The 23,750-nt window shown below is 49.8% G+C and overlaps 1 protein-coding gene across 15 annotated transcripts in view; it reads left to right on the top strand.

The window, feature by feature from the left end:
- The window catches only part of DYSF (dysferlin), a 232,381-nt gene that overhangs the window by 5,287 nt on the left and 203,344 nt on the right, over positions 1-23,750 (top strand). For 8 of the 15 annotated variants that reach the window (XM_055241803.2, XM_055241805.2, XM_055241799.2 and 5 more), the window contains exons 2-3: positions 22,035-22,090; positions 23,036-23,127. In XM_055241803.2, coding sequence (XP_055097778.1) covers positions 22,035-22,090; positions 23,036-23,127 — 148 coding nt within the window. Of the gene's footprint in view, positions 1-7,814; positions 8,050-22,034; positions 22,091-23,035; positions 23,128-23,750 lie in introns of those variants that run through there. The other 7 variants (XM_055241810.1, XM_055241806.1, XM_055241808.1 and 4 more) reach the window with 1 other exon arrangement.

Here is a 23,750-nt window from a genome sequence, read left to right as displayed (position 1 = left end):
AACACCGCTGCAAACTGTCCTCATTCTCTGATTGCACAGAAGTGGAAACAGACACTGAAAGGTCCAATCACATGCCTCAGGTCACACCACTGGGAAAGGGTGGGCTGGGACAGAAGCCCAGGACTGTCTGATTGTTTCCACTATGGACAATTTCTCCCCTGACAGGCCCTAATCATGGCTGTAGTCAGAACCAGGACTGCATGTGGGTTCTACCCTCTTGCTGGACACACAGGTGCCCTGTCAATTCCACCTGGTGGATTGGGATATCCGCCGGACACATATTCTTAAATAAATGTGAAGGGAGAGGGAAGAAGGCCTCATCTATACTTCTGGAAGCCTTTGGACATTGGCAAATATGCCCGAAGGAGTCCTGTCAACTCATGTAGAATGTTCCTCTCAAGGTCAGTGTCACTGAGCAGAGTGGCAAGGTTTGTTTGCCTCCTGGGCACCCCATGTTTAGGTCTTGGGAAACACAAAGGACCAGCTAACATTAGGAGAATGTGGCCAGAGGAGAACTGGCCCAACTCCAGCAGCAAGAGAGGATTAGAAGCATGCCTTCCTCGATGGTCAGGAAGGTAGGGCCACAAATAAGTGACAGGGGTCACAAACTCATGCACTTTCAGAAACGTGGCAGGTGGACTAAGATCAAGCCGGAGGGGAAATCATATGTGCATACTGGGAGTGAGCTGAGGGGGGGACACTTGGTCTACAGGTGCCAGACGGTCAGTGTTAGGTGGAAAATCTAGGCCCAGGTGCCACATTCTCTGATTTTTTTCAAGAGAAGCTGTAAATCCAGATTTATATGGAAAAATCTTCTAATGTTTAAGGTACAATTTTGTTATAAAACATTGTACTGATTAAAGACAACATGTCTGTGGGCTGGATGCGTCCCAGAGAACACCAGTGACCGCTTCTGAGACACAGTATTTCATTCAATCCTGGAGACCTTGGGCCTGGGCTCTCTGGAGAGCAGAGAGCCAGTGTCCTCTCCCTTGGGCTCATCAGGCAGCACCTGTCATCAGTGACTACAGGATGGAGTGAGTGGGAGAGCTTTAGTCCCCTTCCCCTTTACCTCTGTCAGCCCCGAAACACTGCAATAAGCCTGAAACTCAGTTTCCAAACAGGCCCCTCAAGCCCTTCCTTCCATGCTATGGCTCCTAAGCTGGCCCCATCACCTTTACAGGGGGGCTAGAGTAGCCTGGGGTCCCGAGGAGCTGCCCTCACCTGAAGCCTCAGGTGGGATGCAGATCTAGCTATTTGTAAACAAGCCCTAACTAACACTGGTATAAGCATGATGGTCTCTCCACTCAAATAATAGTTGAATGTAGACAGTCCTGACAGGTAAGACTCTGACCCACAGGCTGTCCAGGACCCCAGCTCCTCTTGTTTTATTGCTCTGTTATCCCCAGAAGTTCCCTTTGACAACATGGTCCATGATGGCGCACGCCCCTGTCTATATTCCAGCCAGAGGGGAAAGGGGGCCGGGGAGGCATGCCCCTTCCCTTTAAGGACACATCCAGGCAGTTATATACAGCCCTTCTGCTCATATTCTGTTAGTCATCAATTAGTCTCCTGGCTACATTCAGCTATGAGGGAGGCTGGGAAATGTTTTTATTTGGGTGACCATGTACCCAAGTAAAGTGCTGTGGGAAATTTCTGTGGATGCAGGGGAGAACATATACTGGGGGGTGGAGGTCAGCTCTCAGCTACACTCTCCATTAGAACTTAATTCCTGATAATGTCCCCTCGGGAGGAAGCCCTATTGAGTTACTAGGCCTCAGTATGAAGTCTGCAAGGCAACAGTCAGTTATCTGATTAGGGAGAAGTCCAGGGCAGTGAACATCAGCCAGACTAGGAAGTTGGAGGCTGGGATGAAAAGGAGGCCTCAGGAAGTGTCCAGGGGTCAGATCACCAGCAGCTGCTTTTCTGATTTGCAGAACAGATGTGCTTTTCCTTGGACACAAGCCAAGGGAAGGCAGAAGTCCCTTGGAATGTCCTATGGAAATATTAGTTATACCCCCTACAGATTTCCATTTCCTGTGGTGACTCTGAAGGATTGGAGCTGGGGTGGGGTGGGGTATGATAGCGGCAAAAGCAAAGCCAGGAATCATTGTGACAGACAGAAAAAAAAAAAAAAGGAAAAAGAAAAAGAAAAAGAAAAAAAAAGTTTTGTAATATCCAAAAATTCCCCTAGGGGGCAGTACTATCCCCTTTGAGAACCACTGGCTGAACTCACCAGGGGGGGCAGAATCCACACCCGGGAGCCACGTGCAGTGTCCACTATACCAATGCCAGGCCAGTCCTGTACTACACGCTGGGAATACCTGAGTCACTAAGACAGCCTTGGTCTCTTCCCTCGTTGACCAACTCCACAGTCTAGCTAGACACGAAACGGGTGATTACACTGATAGTTATTCCTGACCATTGTGATGCATGCCAAGAAGGAAAAGCGCTGCTGTGCAGTCATTTGCCAGAGGGACCTGTCTAGACCCCAGGATATCAGGGACTGCTTTCCTGGAGAGGTGATCTTTAAGCTGAGGCCTGAAGTATGAATAGGTGGTTCTGCAAAGAAAGAAGAAGGCAGTTGGAGGCAGAGAGCACAGCCGACCTCAGAGCTGAGAGGAAGCTTGGCATATTCTAGAAACTGACGAGGCACTGGAGCTAGAGCTCAGAGAGCAAGAGGTGGAATGGCCTTGCCCTTTGGCCCAAGGAAATGAATCTGGGCTTCATCCCAAGAGCACAGGAGGCCTTTGGATAAACCTCCCAAGAGGCTTTTAGCAGGAGATTGACCTGATCATATTTAAGATCACCTGGCTGCAGTGTGGATAATGGGCCAGACATAGCCAGAGTGATGATGTGATGAGGCGACTGACCAGCTAGGAGGCACCTGCAGTGGCCTGGGCAGGAGAGGGTGGTGGTAAGACTTGGTGGAGTCACTTGGATGCTGTGGGCACATAGACGGTACCAAAGTCACAGGGGTCAGTAAGGATGATTTAGGCTGCAAGCAACTGAAATCCTGGCTCAAATAGACTTAAATGAGCAGAGAGGCAAGGTTTGTTTGCCTCCTGGACACCCCATGTTTAAGCCTTGGGAAAATCAATTTATTAAATGATAGTCTTAAGGGGATCAGCTCACTTAACTGGTGTCCAGAGACCCAGTGAGCTCTGGGCATATAGACTAGACAACTCTGTCACAGGATCCTTAGGGTGTTGCTTTTTCCAGCTGGAAACGTGTGTGGCTGGTAGCACCTTTGCCTGAGTTTTGCTTGGGCCCACTAGGCTGTGCTCAGCTCACAGTAACAGCCCCGATCCCACGCCTGCCAAGGGCAAGCCAGGCACTGAACAGCAAGGGGTGTGTGAGTGAGTGCAGGGTCCAGCCACTGCACACAGCCAGGCATGCCAGCTGTGGTGGGGCAGGCAGCTCCAGGTGCTGGCACAGGCACTGGCTCTGTGCGAGACTGCGGCTGGACCAGGCATACTGCAAGGGGCTTCCACTGTGGCTACTGGGGAACATGGTGGTGCCCAGAAGCTTGGAGGCACCAGGAACTGCAGAGCCCCAAAGAGGGTGTCATAGCCATGTGACCCCTAGGTCTGGGCTCCCCGAAGAGCTGAAGCTTTTCTCTCATTCTTGTTGCCTGCAACATGGCGAGCAGGGTTGGGGTGGGGGGCCGGCTGTTTCAGCCTTGTTTGTGGTACAGCTCTTTCAGTCCTGCTGTTCGGTGGGTCCTGGGTCCTTGTCCTATGTCCAGGAAGAATAGGTACACAGACAACTGGAGGGTGAGCAAGGTGGAGAGAGCTTCACTGAGTGACAGAACAGCTCCCAGGAGACCCGAAGTGGGGTAGTTCCTTTCTGCAGGCAGGTCCTCCTGATGAGTGTCTAGCTCTCAGCAGAGAGGAGACCCACAGAGGGTAGCTCGTCACGGCAAGCAGGTCTTCCCGATGAGTGGAGGACACCTGACCTGGAGTGGGTAGTTCCTTCCTGTACCTGGTAGTCCCAACATCTGTCTGAGTCTAGCTGAGTCCTGGGATTTTATGGGCTCAGAAGGGAGCAAGTGTGTGCTATTTGGTCCATGGGTGACCTGGAGTGGGCTGGGGGAAAAAGCACCATAAGTTCTCACTCCGGGCTGAGGACTCCACCTGGAACTGGCAGCCCAGCCCCCAGGCTTCAGGCCATCCCTGGCTTGTAGGTGGGGTTTCACTGGGGACCCACCCCTTTCTGCCCAGGAGCCTGTCTACCTCCTGCTGCCATCAACATGTCATCTAGGGCACCTAGGCTGTTCACGCAGAGGGGTGCTTGCAGTTCCAGGTGGAGCTACCCCTCAGCTTCCCTCCTGAGCTTGTCAGCACTCAAAGTCTGGAGGGGGTTGGGGCAGCAGGGGCCTGGCATGTCAGTGCCACCACAAGTGTGCACACATCTGGCTGGGTTGCAACAGCATGTGGGCTTGGACACAACTTTGCTCCACCCTGGAGTGGGTGACTGGAGTGGGGAGAGGCCAGAGACGGGGAGAAGGCACTTCTGAGCCTGCAAGCTTCCTGGGCCCCAGAGAGTGCAGGGATGCCTGGGTCTGGGGCTGCAGCCAAGCGGCTGCAGCTGTGCCTGGGAGCTCGGGGCTCCCACCCCACCAACTTGGTAGGGGGTGGGGCTCCCACCTGTTCCCAGCCCCCACCGGCTCTGCAGAGTGCACAACACTGGCCAGCCTCTCCACTGCAGCCTGCGTCTTGGCAGTGGCCACTCCAGATGGGCTGCTGCTGCCAGCAACTCCGTAGTATCATCCTGTACCCAGGCAGGCTCCATTTTTCTCTCTGATCTGCTGTCCATGATGTCTGCTATGTCCTCAACTGGTCAGCAATTGGATCTGCAAGGTTCCTTATGCACACGAAGCAGGAGAGGGAGTTGGGCTTCTCTATTCATGGCATATAAATCGGTCTTTCCAGGGGAACAACTTAGGACACATACCTCTTGCTAGACCAATAGCCATTGCCAAGAAATATGCTGAGATAGAGTGGGATCCATCCTGGAGCTGGGGCTGCGTAACTGAGCAGTCAGGTTCTGCTATGAGGGAAGGGGTTCTGGATGGATGTTGAGGGAATCAAATGTCTGCCTCATCTTGAGGGGAGAAGAGAAGGGTAGAGTTGGGAGGAAGGAGTGAGGGTCCAAGCAGCTAGAGAAGGTGCTGTGATGAGAACAGGCTCAGACCCTCCTCTCTTTCCTTTTCCCCACCCCCATGCTCATCCCAGCTATGTCCTTTACCGACCTTCCACTTCTTGGGAGCACTTCCCACAGTGCCTGTAGATGTGGTTGACACCCTCTGTGGTCTCTACCCCTTGACTGGATACTCCCTGAGGGCAGGGATGTGACTTATTCCCAGCAAGTCAGAGGTGATGGGTGAATGTTTATTCTTTCAGTCCATCATTTAGAAAGAATTTATGGAGACCATGCTTTGCACCAAGTGCTGTTTCAGGCACTGAGAAAACAGCAGTGGACAAAACAGACAAAAACCCCTGCCTACTTGGAGCAGACATTCTGATGGGGAAGACAGAAAACAAGTAAGACACATATGCTATACAGTGATTGGTGCTAGAGAAGAAGCCTGAAAGGGAGATGAAAGAGGGAAAGTTGTGGTTTTCAGTTGTGTGGCCGGGTTGGTCTCACTGGAGTGGATATCTGAAGGAAGGGAAGACATGCCAGCCGGAGGGAACAGCTGGCAGAGACCCTGGGGAGGCACTGGTCTGGCCTGTCTGGGGAACAGCTGGAAGGCTAGCATGGGTCCTGGGGAGGTCAGCGAGGTCAGCCAGGGCTTTCAAGGTCACGTAAGGCCTTTGAGTTTTGCACTGAGTGAGGTGGGAGCCAACGGAAGACTTTGAGTAGAACCAGGTCATGAGAATTGGATTGAGGATAGACCGTGGGGGCAAGGGCAGAGCAGGAGACACGTTGGGAGTCCATGGAGTCGATTAAATGACTCAGGCAAGGGATGACAGGCTTCCACGGGGGGCAGTTACAATGGAGATGGTGAGATATGGTGGGATTTTGGACGTATTTTGAAGGAGAGTGGGAGGGGGATTTACATTTTTGATGACCTGGTGGGGTTGAAGGTGTCACTGGGTGGGTTCAAGAGAGAATGGAGGAGGGAGATTGGAGACAGAAAGTAAGGAGAGCTCCTTCAAAGGGCATTGTTGTGAAAAGAGAAATGACCAGTAGCTGAAGGGGACGTGGGGTCAAGGGTGTGTTTTCTTGAGAGCAATAACGTCATGCTTGTGTGCCGATGGGATGATCCGGTAAACAGGGGAACTTGGTAAGGCAAGAGAGGGAGAGAATCACTGCAGGCTCACCACTGAATGGGCGAAAGGGGATGGGGTCTATGCCCGAGTGTCCAGTTGTTCCCAGTGGGGAGTACGGGTGATTCATTTGTAAGAACAGGAGAGAACTCACAGGATTTGGGCGCAGATGCCGAGGGCGGGCGTTAGAAGGAGCCTGGGGACCTGAAGAAGTTCTCTGCTCCGTAAAGAGGAAGCAAACTGAGAGTGGGGTTGGGCGATGGGGTGTTCTAGGGGCATCCGGGAGACAGGGAGACAAGACACATAGTATGATTGCCCCCAGCAGTGAGGGCTCCCTTGAGTTAAGGGTCATAACTACAAAAGGCACCACTCACACTGGCTGTGTTACTCTCCAACACATCAGTGGTTGGGGGCAGGTGTGGAGGAGGCGGAGTTGGATTCGCCAGGGTTATGGCTTAGCCCTGTGAGAATGCTGTATCCCTCAAAATAAGAGAGGGGAAACGGAGTTGAGATTTTGCACAGCAGTGCATTTAGGCTAAGTGAGCAGGTTGGTTAGTGAGGACTTGGGCAGTGGGAAGACGGACAGTGCCCTGACCAGGGCTAGGTGCTGGAGTGCTGGGGGATAGAAGTGTGAAGCCAGGGCCCCTGTGTCAAGAAGTTCATACGCTGGAAAGGAACCAGACATAATAAGCGAAACGACTGTCACCGTTCAAGTCTTACACTTGAACAGCTTTCCCACTGTGGAGACTAGGGCGTGTAGAGATTGTTGGGGATGGGGGACTTGCAGGGGACAGAATGGGCCGCAGCTGGACCCTAGTTCTCCAGGGAACGCAGTATGATTTGAATACAGATCTCTGCCTCCAGAGATAAATGACTCGACACCGCCGCGGAGAAGGCTCCGAGGCGGGTTGGCGGTGACTCGAACCTCGGAGTCTCTCCCGGCCCAGGGGTCCCAGCAAACCAGAACGGCCGCCTAGGCAGCCTGCGGACGGGAGAGGACCGGCTCCCGGGCGCAGATCATGGGGCGGGTGGAGAGAGGCGAGAGGCAGGGAGGCGGGGGGCTCGGGGTGCACAGCACGCTCCGCACGCTTCCCCTTCAGCGCTCCCTCAGACTTGGTTTCCCCGAAGACACACTCTCTTCCCCGCCGCTGATCGCCCACTCCTTCCGCCTGCACTCCTGCCTCCTTCTCACCCTTTCGTCGAGCGCACAGGGCGGCTGCCAAGTCGGCACCGGTGCGCACCGGGCCCGGGCGCCCTGGTTGATGTGGAGCCTTGGTCACCGGAGGCTCCCGCGGAGAAGGCCCCGCGGCGCCTTGTGCGCTCTCGGAGGCCGAGTTGCGCGCCCGCGTCAGCGGCGCCTCGTTCCTGGCCGGGAGCTGGGACTCGCGGAGCTAGGGACCAGCGCCCCCGCAGGCGCCCGTCTGACCCCTGTCCCTCCCCGCGCGCCGCGGGCAGGGCGGATCTGGGTAGGAGCCGGAGGGGAGGGTCCGCCCAGTGGGTGTCCGGTGTCCTCCCTGCAGCCTCTCTCAGGCATTGGCCACTTCCCCGCGGAGGAGCAGCGAAGGCGACAGCTCTCTTGGCGCGGCTGCCTGGGAGCCGGGCGCTTGCTGGGTGGGTGCTCGGGGCCGGTGCTCCCGCTCCCGCCCTGACTGCGCGCCTGTGCGCCGCCGGGGCTGCCCAGCCATGCTGTGCTGCCTGCTGGTGAGGGCCAGCAACCTCCCCAGTGCGAAGAAGGACCGGCGCAGCGACCCTGTCGCAAGCCTGACTTTCCGAGGTGAGATCCCCGTGGCTGCCGCGCCCGCTCGGGTGCTACCCGACTCTCGGCGCTCACTGGCGGGTCTGAAGCCCCTGCTCGGGAGCTAACCCTAGTCCAGGCCACAGTTTCTCCCCTTGTCAGCAGGGACAGAAATCCCAGGCCCGACTTCTGCAGGGGGGCGATGAGGAATAAGCAGAGCACAATAAATGCCACAGGGCTTTGAAAAATTGGAAAAGCGAAAGTGCCGTAGGTCAGCGGTTATCACTTTTCTAAGACTGATACCCAGAGGAAATAAAGTCCGAGCTTTTACTGGGTAGTGGGGATAAGGTTAAGTTGGAAGATGGGTGCAGAAGGTAGAGAGGAATCAGGGCAACTGAAAAACGGGGCGTGTAGATGATGTGCTTTGAAAGTTGTGTCTTTTTTATTCATTCATTCATTCATTCACTCACTCATTCATTCACCCATCTTTATCCAACATTGGCTATATTGAGTCTGCCCCGTCTTAATCAGTAGGAAAAGGAACAGAATAGGATGGAAATGGCCTTGACACAGGAATTTTGAGGAATGTCAAGGGTATTTTCTTTAAATTCAAGAAGCTAAGTCCCTACATGTAGTGCTTAGAATAGATACAGGTATCTCTGTGTGGGGCAGCAGAGAAATCACACACACACTCCCCTTCTCACCAGGCGTCCTGAACCCCCTTCCCCAACCCCTCCAAGGCAGATTCCCAAGGGAGCGGGTGTCTCAGGAGGGGAAAGGGAAGAGGAAGGATCTGTCAAAATTAAGAGAAGGAACAATAGCTGTGAGTCAGGACCCCGGTTCTGCAGAGAAAGATAAATAAGGAGAGGAGAGAGGGTTTCCACTTAGCCAGGAGCCATACCCTGTAGTTTTGTGGAATTAATAATAATAATAAAAATCTATGTATCAGAAAAGATAGTCAAATGAAGAGGGAAGAGTAGCTGGTGTTTTCATGAGCTTCCTTCAGTGGAGGCACCAAGGGAGCTCTTTTAAGTCTGATCCATGATCTGAATCATATCTCCAAGCACCCCCAAAATAATGATAGATGAAAGACACGATTTGGCAAAGGGAGATGTATGTGTAGCTTTTATTCTTTGCTGTGGGACAAGTTATATGTATTCCTCTTTTGAAAAGTGTGATTTGAAACGTTTAAGAAAATTTCGCTATTTTCATTGACTGGTGACATGCCTGGGAGTTCACTATGCAAGAGCAACTTCAAGACAAAGTCCTTCATTCTCCAGTGTCCATCAGATGTTGCCTAAGGCTTTGCTATGCAGAAATTGCGGCGTCACCATTGGCAGGAAAAGAAATTCCCTAAGGACACTGGGCAGGGCACACATTAGCATAGGGCTCTGGATGCTCTAACACTCGTTTGGGTCTGCTCACAGCTCTTTCCCTTGTCCTGTAACAGTCCTGTGGTGGCTACCGATGTCTCCATTCTGCAAATAAGGAAATTGAAACCCAAGGAAGTTAAATGTGTTCAGGTCAGTTGTCATGGCAGGGAGCTACCAGCGCTTGGAGTGGGCATTGCCCTTGAGTCGGGAAGATGACCAAATCCCTTGAGGCCCCTCTTTGCTATTGCCCTGGCCCAAGTACCCCGAACACGTGCAGCTGCTATCTCCCCCCAGATCTCTGTATTCCTTCTTTGTAATGCCTATTTATTTGCACTGATGATCTCCTCGGAAAACAGAAATACCATATAATAGAATGTAACATCTCCAACCATTTCAAGTCTATTTGTATTTCAAAGCCCAGGGCAATGCCATCTTCTCCAGGAGGATACCCAGGATTCCCCTGGCTGTCAAGAGTCTCTCCTCTCTGGATGACAAGCAGCAGCACCTTGCTAGGGATGCTAGCACCCTCGCCCCCACTGGCCTGTGCTCAGCTCCATGCTTAGGGCATCAGGGTGCCTTGAGAGCAGTGACCTGTCCTATTTGTTCATTGGTTTGTCCCAGTGCTGAGCACAAGTAGTTGCTCTCTAGTGTTTGTGTGCCTTCTGGCCCAGCCTCTAGCCATCCTCCAGGTGTGCCTGGGAGCTTCACTTAGTCTGGGACATGGCCCGCTCACTTGATTGTTTCTGAGAATCACTTGTAGAATGTGTTTGAGAAACAGATTCCAGAGTCCCCATCTGTAAAGGTTCTGATGCAGCAGGTCTGGAAGGTGACCTAAGAATCAGCACTTAACAAATACTTGATGCAGGTTATTTTGGAACCACATCTTGGGAAAAATGGGTCTGAGATGTGATGGCAGGTGAAATTAATGTGCTCCCCATTGTGGGAGCATTCACCATGGAGTTTGGGGCTGAGTTGATGCCTAAGGAGGGAAACCGTTAGAACCAGGTTCAGAACTTACAGAGCATGTAGGCTGGGGGGACTCAACTCTGGCTACAGGTCAACATAGTGTGTGGGAGCTTTGCCAAAGACCACTGCCAACCTCCCTGCCTGCCTTTTCTGAAGCCAAATCCCTTCCGGTGGGGACCCAGGCATAGGTGTTGTTTCTGACAAATTTCCAGGTGTTTTGGCTATGCAGTCAGGGTTGAGAACCACTGAGCCCAACTCCTCATGGCACAGATGGGACAGTGGCCTGCTTGCAGAGAAGCCAGCCTGCACTGTGTGTTTGGCTCCTACAGGCAGCCTGAAATGTATGGGGCTGGGCTGGCCCCACTTTCCTTGCAGTTGTTCCCTGTCTCAGATGTAATTTCAGGACCTGCCTCCCAAAATAGACTATGAGCTCTGGGAGGCTGGACTCTGAGGGCAATTTTTTGGCTTCCCTGTCTAAAGACCTCTATTAATAGTAGAGGCTACTAATGAATACTTCTCATTCTTTTGTTTTTATATTAATTAATTCATTAACTAAAAATACCATGAGTAACTGGGCCATAGTAGATATTTTTGACTGTCTGTGTGAACGAGCAGCTTAATTTCCTATAGCATTTAATCGTCTGTACTTCTCTTCTGCCCTGCCCATTTTCCATTCCGTAATGTGATTATTTATATCCCTCTATTCATGCATTTAGTTCATTGAACAAATATTTACTGAGTACCTACCATAGTAGGTGGGTACTCAGTACCATTCTAGGTGCTTGGATGCATACAAGAACAAAACCAGATCCCTACTGCTTTAAAGCTGAAACATCTTATTTCCTTGAAGGCCAGATCTGCTGTGTCCCCACTTGGTGAATTTCTGCCCTGTGTCACCAGCCAGGAACCCAGAAGTCATTACTGACACTTCCCTCTCTCTCATCCTGTCAGGGTGTCTCCTCCTCCAGCCTCCCCCTCCCACCTCTTCTCTTCTTGATCTCCTGGGGGTCTCTAGATTTTGGGCAGAAGTTGGGGGATCTTATAGAACTAGTTGGAGGTGGATTCCTGTGCTCAGGGAACACTCTTCACTCACCTGTGTAGGGAAAGTGGGCTGAAGGCCCCGGACTCTCTGAACCTAGCTGTTTACACATTACAAATGACTTAAAATATTGAAAACAGCGGCCAGGTGTGTTGGCTCACGCCTGTAATCCCAGCACTTTGGGAGTCCGAGGCGGGTGGATCATGAGGTCAGGAGATCAAGACCATCCTGGCTAACACAGTGAAACCCCGTCTCTACTAAAAATACAAAAAAAATTAGCCGGGCATGGTGGTGGGCGCCTGTAGTCCCAGCTACTCGGGAGGCTGAGGCAGGAGAATGGCGTGAACCCGGGAGGCGCGGAGCTTGCAGTGAGCCGAGATTGCGCCACTGCACTCCAGCCTGGGAGACAGAGTGAGACTCCATCTCAAAAAAAAAAAAAAAAAGAAAAGAAAAGAGCTTTCTCTTCCTTCCTTCTTTCCTTCCTTCCTTCCTTCCTTCCTTCCTTCCTTCCTTCCTTCCTTCCTTCTCCTTCCTTCCTTCTCCTTCCTTCCTTCCTTCTTTTTTTTTTTTGAAATGGACTTTCGCTCTTATTATCCAGGCTGGAGTGCAATGGCATGATCTTGGCTCATTGCAACCACCGCTTCCCAGGTTCAAGTGATTCTCTTGCCTCAGCCTCCCGAGTAGCTGGGATTACAGGCACCTGCAACCATGCCTGGCTAATTTATTTTTATTTTTATTTTTAGTAGAGATGGGGTTTCACCATGTTGCCCAGGCTGGTCTTGAACTCCTGACATCAGGCAATCCACCCACTTTGGCCTCCCAAAGTGCTTGGATTGCAGGTGTCAGCCACCCCTCCTAGCCTGTTTTCTTTTTATAAACATAATATGTACTTGCTGTTAAAAATGACAAACTACAGAAAGGCATGAGGCAAAAGTAAAAAATAGCCCCAAATCTTGCCACTTTGAATTAACTTGTTAACAATTTGACACATCCAAGACTTTTTTTCTTAAAAATTTTAGTTATAAAATTTAACATACAAGTAAAGTGCAGAAGATATAAATATACGATTTAATATAGTAGTTCTCAACTGGGGGCAGTTTTTTCTTAGGGGACATTTGCCAATGTCTGGAGACATTTTGGGTTGTTGCCACAGGGGTTGGGGGCACAGGGTGTGTATGTACAGGGTAGAGGCCCAGGATGCCGCTAGACATTCCACAGTGCAAGGGGAGGTCCCCCACACCAACCACAGAGTGATTCAGCCCACATAGTAATCATGCCACGGTTGAGAATAAATATGTATGTGAAGAGAATACCTATGTAATATCGCCCAGGTCAAACAGGTCAAGAAATAGCACCTGGCCAGCCCCATTTCTCCACCAGAAGTAATCCCATCATAGATTTTTTTTTTTTTCCAAATGTTTGCACATTTGCTGAAAAATAAACCGGGGGGCCGGGTGTGGTGGCTCACGCCTGTAATCCCAGCACTTTGGGAGGCTGAGGTGGGCAGATTGCTTGAGGCCAGGAGTTCGAGGCCAGCCAACAGGGTGAAACCCTGTGTCTACTAAAAAATTCAAAAATTAGCCAGGCATGGTGATGCGTGCCTGTAATCCCAGCTACTTGTGGGGCAGAGGCACAAGAATCGCTTGAACCCGGGAGGTGGAGGCTGCAGTGAGCCGAGATCTCACCACTGCTCTCCAGCCTGGATGACAGAATGAGACTCAGTCTCAAAAACATAAATTAATTAATTAAAAAAAAAAGGGGGCTTTTTTTATGTCAGTAAGTATTCTTCTATAACACCTTTAAAAATATCTGCACAATATTTTATTATACGGATGCACCATCATTAATTTACTCAACCCCCTACTGATGAATATTTAGGTTATATAAGTGTTTATATTTATATCCAGTGCTTAAATTATATAGTCACCGTGAGGCATATTCTGGTGACTAAATCTTTGGCCACATATTTAATTATTTCCTTTGGGTAAATATCAGAAGATGAATTGCTATGTCAGAGGTTATAGACAGATTTAATGCGTTGCTGCATTTCCCAAATTGTTCTTAAAGTCTGTATCAACTTTATTCTCCTGTCAGCCAAGTATGAGGGCTTATTTTTCTAGTAATCCTGCTAACACACAGCATTGTTCTGTAAATCTTTGACACTTTCTTTCTTGTCTTTTTTTTTTTTTTGACAGAGTCTCGTTCTGTCGCCCAGGCTGGAGTGCAGTGGTGCGATCTCGGCTCACTGCAAGCTCTGCCTCCCGGGTTCACGCCATTCTCCTGCCTCAGCCTCCTGAGTAGGTGGGACTGCAGGCACCCGCCACCATGCCTGGCTAATTTTTTGTATTTTTAGTAAAGACGGGGTTTCACCGTGTTAGCCAGGATGGTCTTGATCTCCTGCCCTCGTGATCCACCCGCCTTGGCCTCCCAAAGTGCTGGGATTACAGGCGTGAGCCACCACGCCCAGCTGACACTTTCTTAAGGTTCAAATAGTACTTGTGAATACTTCATTGTTATCACCTATTCGTATTTATTCTTACTGAATTACTTTTTCATTTGCCCATGGAGGGGCATGTTTGTCTTTTTCTTCATTAGTTGCAAGTGCTCTTTATATATTGAGAATGTTACCATTTTTGTCATAGATGTTTCTAGTATCTTCCCCAGTTCTGTTTTTCTTTAATTGGCAAGTAAAAATTATATGTAAATATCTTCCCCAGTTCTAATTGGCCTTCTGAGTCTAAAGACCACCCTTCTTGAAGTGTATTTCACCCTGGCTCCCTCCCTTTTTGGCCACTTCTGTGGTTCCAGCTAGGATTTAGAAAGGTGGGGTGGAGGGTGGTTGAGGGGGAGAGGAGCAGTGCTCTGCTGGTGATAGGGGAGACAGCTGCCCAGTTCCTGGGGTGTCCAGGCCTGAGAACACCATGGCAGGGCAGGTGTTAGAATGACCATCTACCTCTGCTTTTTGTTTGGGGGTGTCTGTACCAAGAGGTAATACAGGCCTTCCTTCAGCCCAAGATAGGGCCATCTTTTCTTCTTTCACTTGCTGCTGCCTTTGGGTTTTCTGCTGATTCTTTGAATTTCTGTCACTTTCTTGGTCTTATGAGTATTCTAATGGGGCCGTCAAGAAACGCCCTGCACAAAGCAAGCCCTCAATAAATATCTGGGGGATAAGCAAGAGTCTGCATCCAGGCTGCTGCAGGATCCGAAGCCCGCTGCAGCTTCTGAGAGTAACTCCTGTTGCCTGACTCATGGGCAGATGCAGCTGTCTCTCTGTCTCTCTCACTGGGAGTCTGTGACACCACAACTCCTCTCCTTCTCTCTGTCCCCTCTCTAGGAGGGACATCCGAGCCTGGGAGACCTCTTCTGCTCCTCCTGCTTCCCATTCCCCAAGGAATGGGGATACTGGCCGGTAGACCTCAGGCCCACCATCTGTGTCCATACCATTTCCCACCTGGACTTAAAAAAAGTTGTGGTAAAATGCACATAACATGAAATGCACCATCTTAGCCATTTTTAAGTATACAGTTCTGTGGCATTAATCATTGTGCAGTTATCACCATCTCCAGACTTGTCATCTTCCCCAACCAAAACTCTATACCCATTGAACACTAACTCCCTATTCCCCTCCCTCACCACCCCTGGTAATCGCAGTTCTACTTTCTGTATGATTTTTTTTTTTTTTTTTGAGACAGAGCTTTGCTCTTGTTGCCCAGGCTGGAGTGCAATGGTGCGATCTTGGCTCACCACAACCTCAGCCTCCTGGGTTCGAGTGATTCTCCTCCCTCAGCCTCCCGAGTAGCTGGGATTACAGGTGTGTGCCCCCACGCCCGGCTAATTTTGTATTTTTAGTAGATACAGGGTTTCTCCATGTTGGTCAGGCTGGTCTGGAACTCCTGACCTCAGGTGATCCACCCGCATCCACCTCCCAAAGTTCTGGGATTACAGGCATGAGCAACCATGCCCAGCCAATTTTGACTACCCTAGGTACCTCATATAAATGGAATCACACACTATTTGTCTTTTTGTAACTGGCTGAGTCACTCAGTCTAGAGGAACCCTCAGGATTTCATCATGAATCTTACACCTGCTGCTGGTCCCCAGTTCCTCAGAGCAGTTTGGGAAGAGGGCGTGGCCCCCTTTCCTCACCCAGCATAAGCTGTGAGCTCTCCTGTATCTTAAACTTCTGTTAAATTACGTGCATAAAGCCACATCTCTCAAGGCGTAAATTAATAATCAGGAAAAGGGCAGGTCGAAATCCATGATGAGGAACTATTTTCTTAACTGTTTCCTAATTATCAATGTGCCTTCCCTTTTCTTGGTGTCTGTAAATCATGTGATTGTGCTGAGTGAATGTTTCGTTTCTTTCTTACTCCTCTTTGGGGCTGCAGCACCCATGAGTGACCCCTTCCTTCATGTTACCCAGAGGGTCCCAGAGTTGGCCCTTCTAACCAGGACTTAGTGAAATCTCATTGAGGGCTTTTGTTCTCCTCATCTTCAGGGAAGGTAGGAAGCGGAAAATGATTAAAAGATATTTAGTACAGGGCTTGGCACACAGATATCGCTCAGTTAAGAAAGCCTGGAGCACCAGGAAATGAGTTTCCAAGTGTGCAACTCAAGAGAGGCTGCAGATGGAATTTTCCATGTTACTCCTGTAGGTCACAGGAAGCTGATCTGTGATAGGGGAGGGGAAGTGGACACGTAGCTTGCATCTCAGTCCCCCTCAGAACCCTGTGCAGCAGACACTTTTATTATGATCCATTGATTGCTGAGGAGCAAGGCCTAGAGGTTAAGAGTCCTCCCTAAGGTCACATAGTAGTGGCTGTTAGTTGAGTGACTCCAAAGCGGTGTGTCTGACTCCTGCTGGGGCCACACCAATATGGGCCACAGAGAATTCAAAGTGGCTCAGCCAGGACCCTTCCCCCACATACCGCCTCCTTTTATCCTCCCTCCACTGACAAACAGCCACACCATGAATGAAGTCTTGGGGCGTTCCCTGGAAACAGCACTTCTATCCTCTTGTGAGGAAGTCAACTTGCAGTCAACGTGGAAAGAAAACGACCCATTTGTTCAGCACCCGATTACTGGCCACCTCGCTATAGACCAGGCTTACTATTAGTAACGTGAGTAAGGCATGCTGTTTGCCTCCAGAAACTCCCAGCCCAGTTGGGAGTTCAGAGCTAGAAACACACTGCTACACTGCTGTCCTGCACATGTGGTCACAGCTTGGTTAGGGAGCACCAAAAAGAGACCAGCCACCTCTTTTGGGAGAGTCAGGGCAGTCTTACCAGAGGAGAGACAACCGTGCTGGGTATTAAAGAGTCAGTAGGAGTTCACTAGATCCATCAGAGTGGGCACAGAGGGGAGGGCAGGGGAAGGAAACTCACATGTAATCAGCATACTATGTGCCAGGCACCTCAACGTTCTATCTTGGTAATTTTCACAACGACCCCTTATAAGGTAGATATTATGATATGAAATTGAGGCAGAAATGTTAAATGAATTTCCTAAGAGATTATTTTATTTTTTAGAGACAGGGTCTTGCTCTGTTGCCCAGGCTGGAGTGCAGTGGTACTACCACAGCTCACTGCAGCCTCAAACTCCTGGGCTAAAGCAACCCTCCCATCTCAGCATCTCGAGTAGCTGGGACCGCAGGCACATGCACCACTACACCTGGCTAATTTTTTAAATTTTTTGTAGAGATGGAGCCCCACTATATTGCCCAGGTTAGTCTTGAACTCCTGGCCTCAGGCGATCCTCCCGCCTCAGCCTCCCAAACTGCTGGGATTACAAGTGTGAGGACCTCACCAGCCCCTAAGAAGTTCTTAAAGTGTTGTACATGGAACCTGGGGGGATCCTCAAGACTCTTTGAGCAGGTCAGAAGGTCAAAACTCCTTCACAGCAACACTAAGAAGCTATCTGCCTTTTTCACTGTTTGGACATTTGTACTGATGGTACAACAGCAATGGCAGCTAACGCTACTGGCACCTTAACACTAATCAAGGCCTTGGCAGGCTGGATGTGGTGGCTCACGCCTGTAATCCCAGCACTTTGGAAGGCGGAGGTGGGCAGACCACCCGAGGTCAGGAATTTGAGACCAGCCTGGCCAACATGGTAAAACCCCATCTCTACTAAAAATACAAAAATTAGCCAAGCTAGGTTGTGGGCACTTGTAGTCGCAGCTACTCGGGAGGCCGAGGCATGAGAATCGCTTGAACCTGGGAGGCGGGGGTTGCAGTGAGCTGAGATCACACCGCTGCACTCCAGCCTGGATGACTGGAGCAGACTCCATCTCAAGAAAAAAAAAAAAAAAAGGCCTTGGCACTAAATTGTGCTTCTTGTTGTGTTTTTTAGATTGCATGCACTCACAATTAAAAATAAAAAGGCAGTTTCATTTAAGAGTGTCCTTGATGAAGCAGTAAAAGGATTAGTTTGAATCCTCCTGTACACGTGTTGAGAATGTTCTGTGTGATGAAATGGGAAGTATGTATCGAGCACCTCTGCTGCACATCACAAAATGATGATTGTCTCCAGGAAAAGCACTGGAGTCACTGCTTGAGTGACAAACCCAACTAGCTGTTTTTTTTTTTTTTCATGGAATACTGTTTTTACTTTAAAGAATGACTGACAAATTATAGTTATTTGACCTAGGCATTGGGCAGATATTTTCTTAAAAATGAAAGAGTGAGCCTGCCATTTCAAGGGAAATGGCTTGAAATACCACTTGCTGCCAATCAAAAAATTGGAGCTTTTCAAGCAGAAATTGGAGTTTTAGAAAACTTTGAGAAGTAACTTCCAGCTTCCCAGTACTGAAAGTGTTACTCCCCCAAAACTCTGGGATTTGTTCACATGGTGAATAACAAACGACATTCCATGAGAATGCACGTTTTGATCAATAGGAATTTTATTACTTGTCACAAGCAAGAGCACTGGGACAAAGCAGTGTCTCCCTGAGGGAAAGTGACAGGAGGGCTTTATGGTGCAATGGAGAGGGGAGAGGGTGCATCATCGCACGTAGAGGAGGGTTCCCAGTGACACAGATGCAGTGAGTCATGGTGCCAGCACATAGGTTGCATGTTATGGTAATGAAGCTACAGTTCTCCTGGGGTGCAGGCTTTAGCATGGTCATGAGGAAAGTTCACTGGGGCTCATCTATAAGTTGCTGGGCTCTGTCAGGAGCTGGTTTTAGACCACTAGATGACTGCCTACTACACAAAGCTTGAAAAAAACAGGCTGTAAGACAGAAAGCTGTAAAGCAGGCAGATTGCTCAATCTCCCTACCTGCTTACAGAAGGCTGATGGTGACATTAATGAATGAGTGTAATTTTTTGGTAGGGCATTGTGAAATGTGTCAACATCTGGGAAGATGTACATAACTGATTGAACAAACATTTTCCAAATGACCATTGCAGCTGTTACAGAATCATACATGGGTGAAAGATTCATTCAAAGTGCAAGATAGAACAATGAATTTTAATGTAGCAGAGTACAAAATGTTCATTGATCTGGTTTCAGATTTCACATTGCAACTTACTGTTAAGAAGTTAAGAACTACCACTTGTTGAGTTTTGATGTAGTATCAAAGAAGGATATTCACAGTTATTGAAAGTTTATGAAAATAGGCCTCCCTTTCCAACTACATATCTGGCTGGATTTTCTTCATAGACATCAATCAAAATGAGGAGTCTCAGCAGTTTGAATGCTGAGGTATTAATAGATATGAGAATCCAGCCAAGCATTAAAGAGATTTGCAAAAATCTAAAAGTGTCACCTTTCCTTTTTTGGGAAGTTATAGTTGTTTTTTTTTTTTTTTTGCTATAGATGTGTCACTTATGTTAATATTTATTGGGCTTATTATTGTGATTTTAAAATTACTAAATAATTATTTTTAAATGCTTCAGTTATAATTTCTAACGTAAAAATTCATAGATGCAGGCCACCTAAATAAAAACTCTTTGGCATCCTCAATAATTTTTTTTTTTTGAGGCGGAGTCTCACTCTGTCGCCCAGGCTGGAGTGCAGTGGTGCTATCTCGGCTCACTGCAAGCTCCGGGTTCACGCCATTCTCCTGCCTCAGCCTCCCGAGCAGCTGGGACTACAGGTGCCTGCCACCACGCCTGGCTAATTTTTTGTATTTTTAGTAGAGATGGGGGTTTCACCATGTTAGCCAGGATGGTCTCAATCTCCTGACCTTGTGATCCACCCACCTCGGCCTCCCAAAGTGCTGGGATTACAGGTGTGAGCCACCGTGCCCCGCCCTGGCATCCTCAATAATTTTTAAGAGTGACATCCTGTGACCAAAAAGTTTGAACTGCTGCCCCACAGAATCACAGGAAATAAGTGTTTTATAGTGGCCTGTGATTTCAAATTGCATGATTTTTTCCATGATCAGTGATTCACAGAGGGAGAGGGAGTTTGGGAGCTCACCCTCTCCCTGGAGGGAGGTTTATCGGAATCTCTGGGGGACTCACTACAACGAGCAAATATTTACAAGATAATTCCCTTAGAATCTCCCCGAGCCCCTCTCTGCCTCCCTCCCTCAGATGGTCTTTTGCTCCCTCTCACATGCTCTCTCTCTCTTTTTTTTTTCTCTCCTCTTCTTCAAATCCTCCCTCACCCCTTGCCTGCCTCCTTGATCCCTCTCTGCTTCCCTCCTCCTCTCCTCCAGGCTCTGAACCTGGCAGGGCGGGGCTGACCCCACAGGAGGCTGCACTTCTCCAGGCTGGATGGACACTGATGTGCTTGGCTCTAAAGCCTACTGGGGCTCCTGGGAGATGTGGCCAGAGGCTCGAGGGGCTTTCGTGGTCCGGGCAGGACTCTCTGAAAGCTGAGCCATCCAGGTGGAGACCAAAGACTTTCCACTGAGTCTTGCGCAGGTTGGGTGGAATGAGGTGATCTTTAAGAGCCGACCCAAATAAAAGTTCTGTGTCGGGCTGAACCCTTTGAATTGTCTGTTGAGCGCCCCATCATTTCATTTCCTGATGCTTACTGGAAAAGTCAGACATGGTTAGCCCTTCCTGTGCTCCCCAGGGCACTGCAGAACAAAGCTTCATTAAATGCCTTCTCTTCTTCTTTGGGACCTTCAACACTCTTTTTCTGTGGATCAGTGTCTTCATGGAAGATGTGTCTCCAGACCTACTGGGCTTAGTGGGGGAACCCCTCACTCTGACCTGTCAGTCCACCTGGTGGGCCGTCAAGAAGAGAGGGCCGAAGCTCTGTCTAAACTCCTTGTTTTGTGGATCATCCAGAGAGAGAAATGCACTTGCCAGCCCAGTAAAGGACCAGGGGCTGCAGCACCTGCCTGTTTCTCCCAGCCTATGGCTCTTCCATGGAAATGACCTCCCTGCCCACTGCTATAGAACCTACCCTAGAAGGAGGGTCTCCTTGTGCGTCTCCCTCGCCACCTTTCTTTCAAGCCTCACCTGCCCACCTCACTGGGGACAGGCACTTGCCCCTTCATGCCCACTGCTCCAGAGGAAGGGCCTCTGCCGTGCATCGTCTGGGGCACAGTGGGTCAGCTCTCAGCCATCAAAGTGTTAGTTCTTCTTGTCCACCTCAAAGCCATTCTGCATTCTCTCAGCCAGCCCTCCCAGCCACATAGAGCTTCCTTGGGACAGCTTGCCTCAGATGGACCCCTTCAAGGCCTTGGAGGGTGAAGTGGATTTTGTTTTAATGGAAGTAAAATTAACATATCATAAAATTCACCGTTTTAACCATTTCAACATATATAATTTATATGGTTTTAGGTTGCAGTGTTGTGCAACCATCATCATGATCTAATTCCAGAACATTTTTATCACCTCAAAAAGAAACCCCATACCCATTAGTCAATCACTTCCTCATTTCCATCTTCCCTTTCCCTTCTCTTAGCCCCTGGAAACAACTAATCTGCTTTCTGTCTCTATGGATTTGCCTATTCTGGACATTTCTTATAGATGGAATCATATAATTTCTGGAGGTAGATATTGTTCAAAAGAGAAATGAAATACTTTCCAGGAAGATTGTTCATTTTTAGAATTAGAAGGCTGGATGTGGTGGCTCACACTTGTAATCCCAGCGCTTTGGGAGGCCAAGGTGGGAGGATCCCTTGAGGCCAGGAGTTCGAGACCCACCTGGGCAATATAGTGAGGCCCCCATCTACACACACACATGCACACACACACACACACACACCAGCTGGATCTAGTGATCCAGTAGCTGATCCCAGCTACTCAAGAGGCGGAGGTGAGAGGATAGCTTGATCCCAGGAGTTTGAGGCTGCAGTGAGCTATGATCTCACCATTGCACTCCAGCCTAGGCAACAGAGTGAGATGCTGTCTCTGAAAAAAAAAATACTACAATCAGAAAATTTATAATTAAAGAAATTGCTTAAAAAGTCAGAAATAACAATAACAAACTCATTATGGAGAGTCAGCCTGGATACTTTGTTTTGAAAGCATGTTTCTGATGTCCCATTGCTGAGAGGGGGAAGTTGTGTGATTGGCATTGGGGATTCATTGCAGACTGGTGGGTTCTCAGGGAATCTGTTGATTTTGTAAGATTTCCCTTGGCGACCAAGCTGAAGCACAGGTCTCAGAAGCTGAGCCTAACTCAGTGGAAGGTGCAGGGCGGGATGTGTCTCTCCACTCTCCCTTTTGTGTCTCTTGTAGGGGTGAAGAAGAGAACCAAAGTCATCAAGAACAGCGTGAACCCTGTATGGAATGAGGTATGTGAGGTTTTCTCCTTCGTTTTCTCTCTCTCTGCTGCAGTTGTGTCTGCAGGGACAAGTTAGGGGGCTCGTGGAGGAGGTGCCTTCTCAGCAGTGTCCTTGAGGTGGGGAGGGGCTGATGGTCTAGCCTGCCAACGAAATCCTTCTGGCTCTAGGAACCTGGGAGGAGGGTTGGTGGCCTGGCCTACTAGGTAAATGGAGGGGAGCTAGATATTTTTTTGTTGCTGTTTCCCCTCAGCTCTGCCAGCCAGGTAAAGGGTGCTCAGGGACTCTCTTGCTTGCCTGCTTCTCCCACACAGGCTGTTCGTTTTCCTTGCTCAAAGCTCACCTTCTCCCCACAGCCCTCCCTGATGAGGCAGGTCCTCCTCTGGCTCCTGCTGGCCCTGTCCCCTCAACCAGCTCCCTGCATACATGGCTCCTGGGTGGTCCTTTGGAAGCCCTGCTGCCTTGCATGGATGGGGTTGGATGCACAGGGGAGCCTTTGCTATGAGGAGGGTCATGGGGGCCTAGCGAACATGGCACTGACTTGTGCTGCCTACCAGGGCCTGGCTTCTGGATGAGCCCAATAATCTGGGTCCTTGAGGATGCTTCAGGGTCACCTGGCTTTTTCCCAGCCACACTCCTGACTTGGCTTCCTGGGGATGGGTTGAAACTGAGTTGGGAGAGGGGCCTGTGAGAGCCCTCTCTCCTTCTGCCTTCTGCTGTCTTCAGCTCTTACTGTCACCTCTGAAGTTCTGGAGCTGTGGTCTCCATCCATCCATCCATCCATCCATCCATCCATCCATCCATCCATCCTTCCATCCGTCCATCAATTCATCTGCCTATCCACTAGAATCATTCATGAATGCCTACTCAGTGCCCTGTGGGCATGAAGGAGAACCAGACACAGTCTCTTCTCCTAGAGGGCCAAAGGTTAAGGTGCCTTTTCTCTTTTTCTTCCAGGGCTTTGAATGGGACCTCAAGGGCATCCCTCTGGACCAGGGCTCTGAGCTTCATGTGGTGGTCAAAGACCATGAGACGATGGGGAGGAACAGGTAAGGTGGCCAGAGGGGGATGCTCCATGACTTGAAGGTGCAGGTAGGATTGTGGAGGATGCAGACTGCAGAATCCAGGCCCCAGGGAGCTGGGGTTTCAATTAGCGTTTATCAAGGACCTCCTCCTGTGGGACTGGCCCAGTGGTAGATGCTGGGAGAATCCGGCTGTGGCTTCAGGAACTCAGCCGTGGGTACAGCTGAGCTGCCAGGCTACAGGGGAGGGAAGATGGGCTGGAATCAGATGTCTACGAATTTGCACAGACAGTGTGTGCCCTAGGGAGCAGGAAGACTCGCTGCCTACTGCTCCAGCCCAGAGGCTCCCTGAGGTGGGCTGTCTCTCCCAGCCCAGCCCAGGCCAGTGAGGGCAGAGGCCCACTCCAGGAGGCAGGCAGGCAGGCAAAGTGAAGCTGCAGCTAGCAGGGAGCTTTCCAGGAAGTCTTCATGGAAGGGGTAGGACTAGAGGTAAGATTCGTGGTTTAGAAATCAGAACAGTAAAAATGGGTAGCCCGGCTTGGGCGCCTCCCTGTGTTGGGGTTTCTGCTGAGTTTTTCATGTACCTAGTGGGTGGGTTTCCTGGTGCGGGGAATAGCAGGAGCAAAGTTGTGGTGGCAAAAGCAGGCTCC

This window comes from Symphalangus syndactylus, chromosome 14, assembly GCF_028878055.3.
Source record: "Symphalangus syndactylus isolate Jambi chromosome 14, NHGRI_mSymSyn1-v2.1_pri, whole genome shotgun sequence".
NCBI classification, from domain to species: domain Eukaryota; kingdom Metazoa; phylum Chordata; class Mammalia; order Primates; family Hylobatidae; genus Symphalangus; species Symphalangus syndactylus.
Note: the sequence above shows the minus strand (reverse complement) of the source record. Positions and strands in the feature narration are given on the sequence as shown.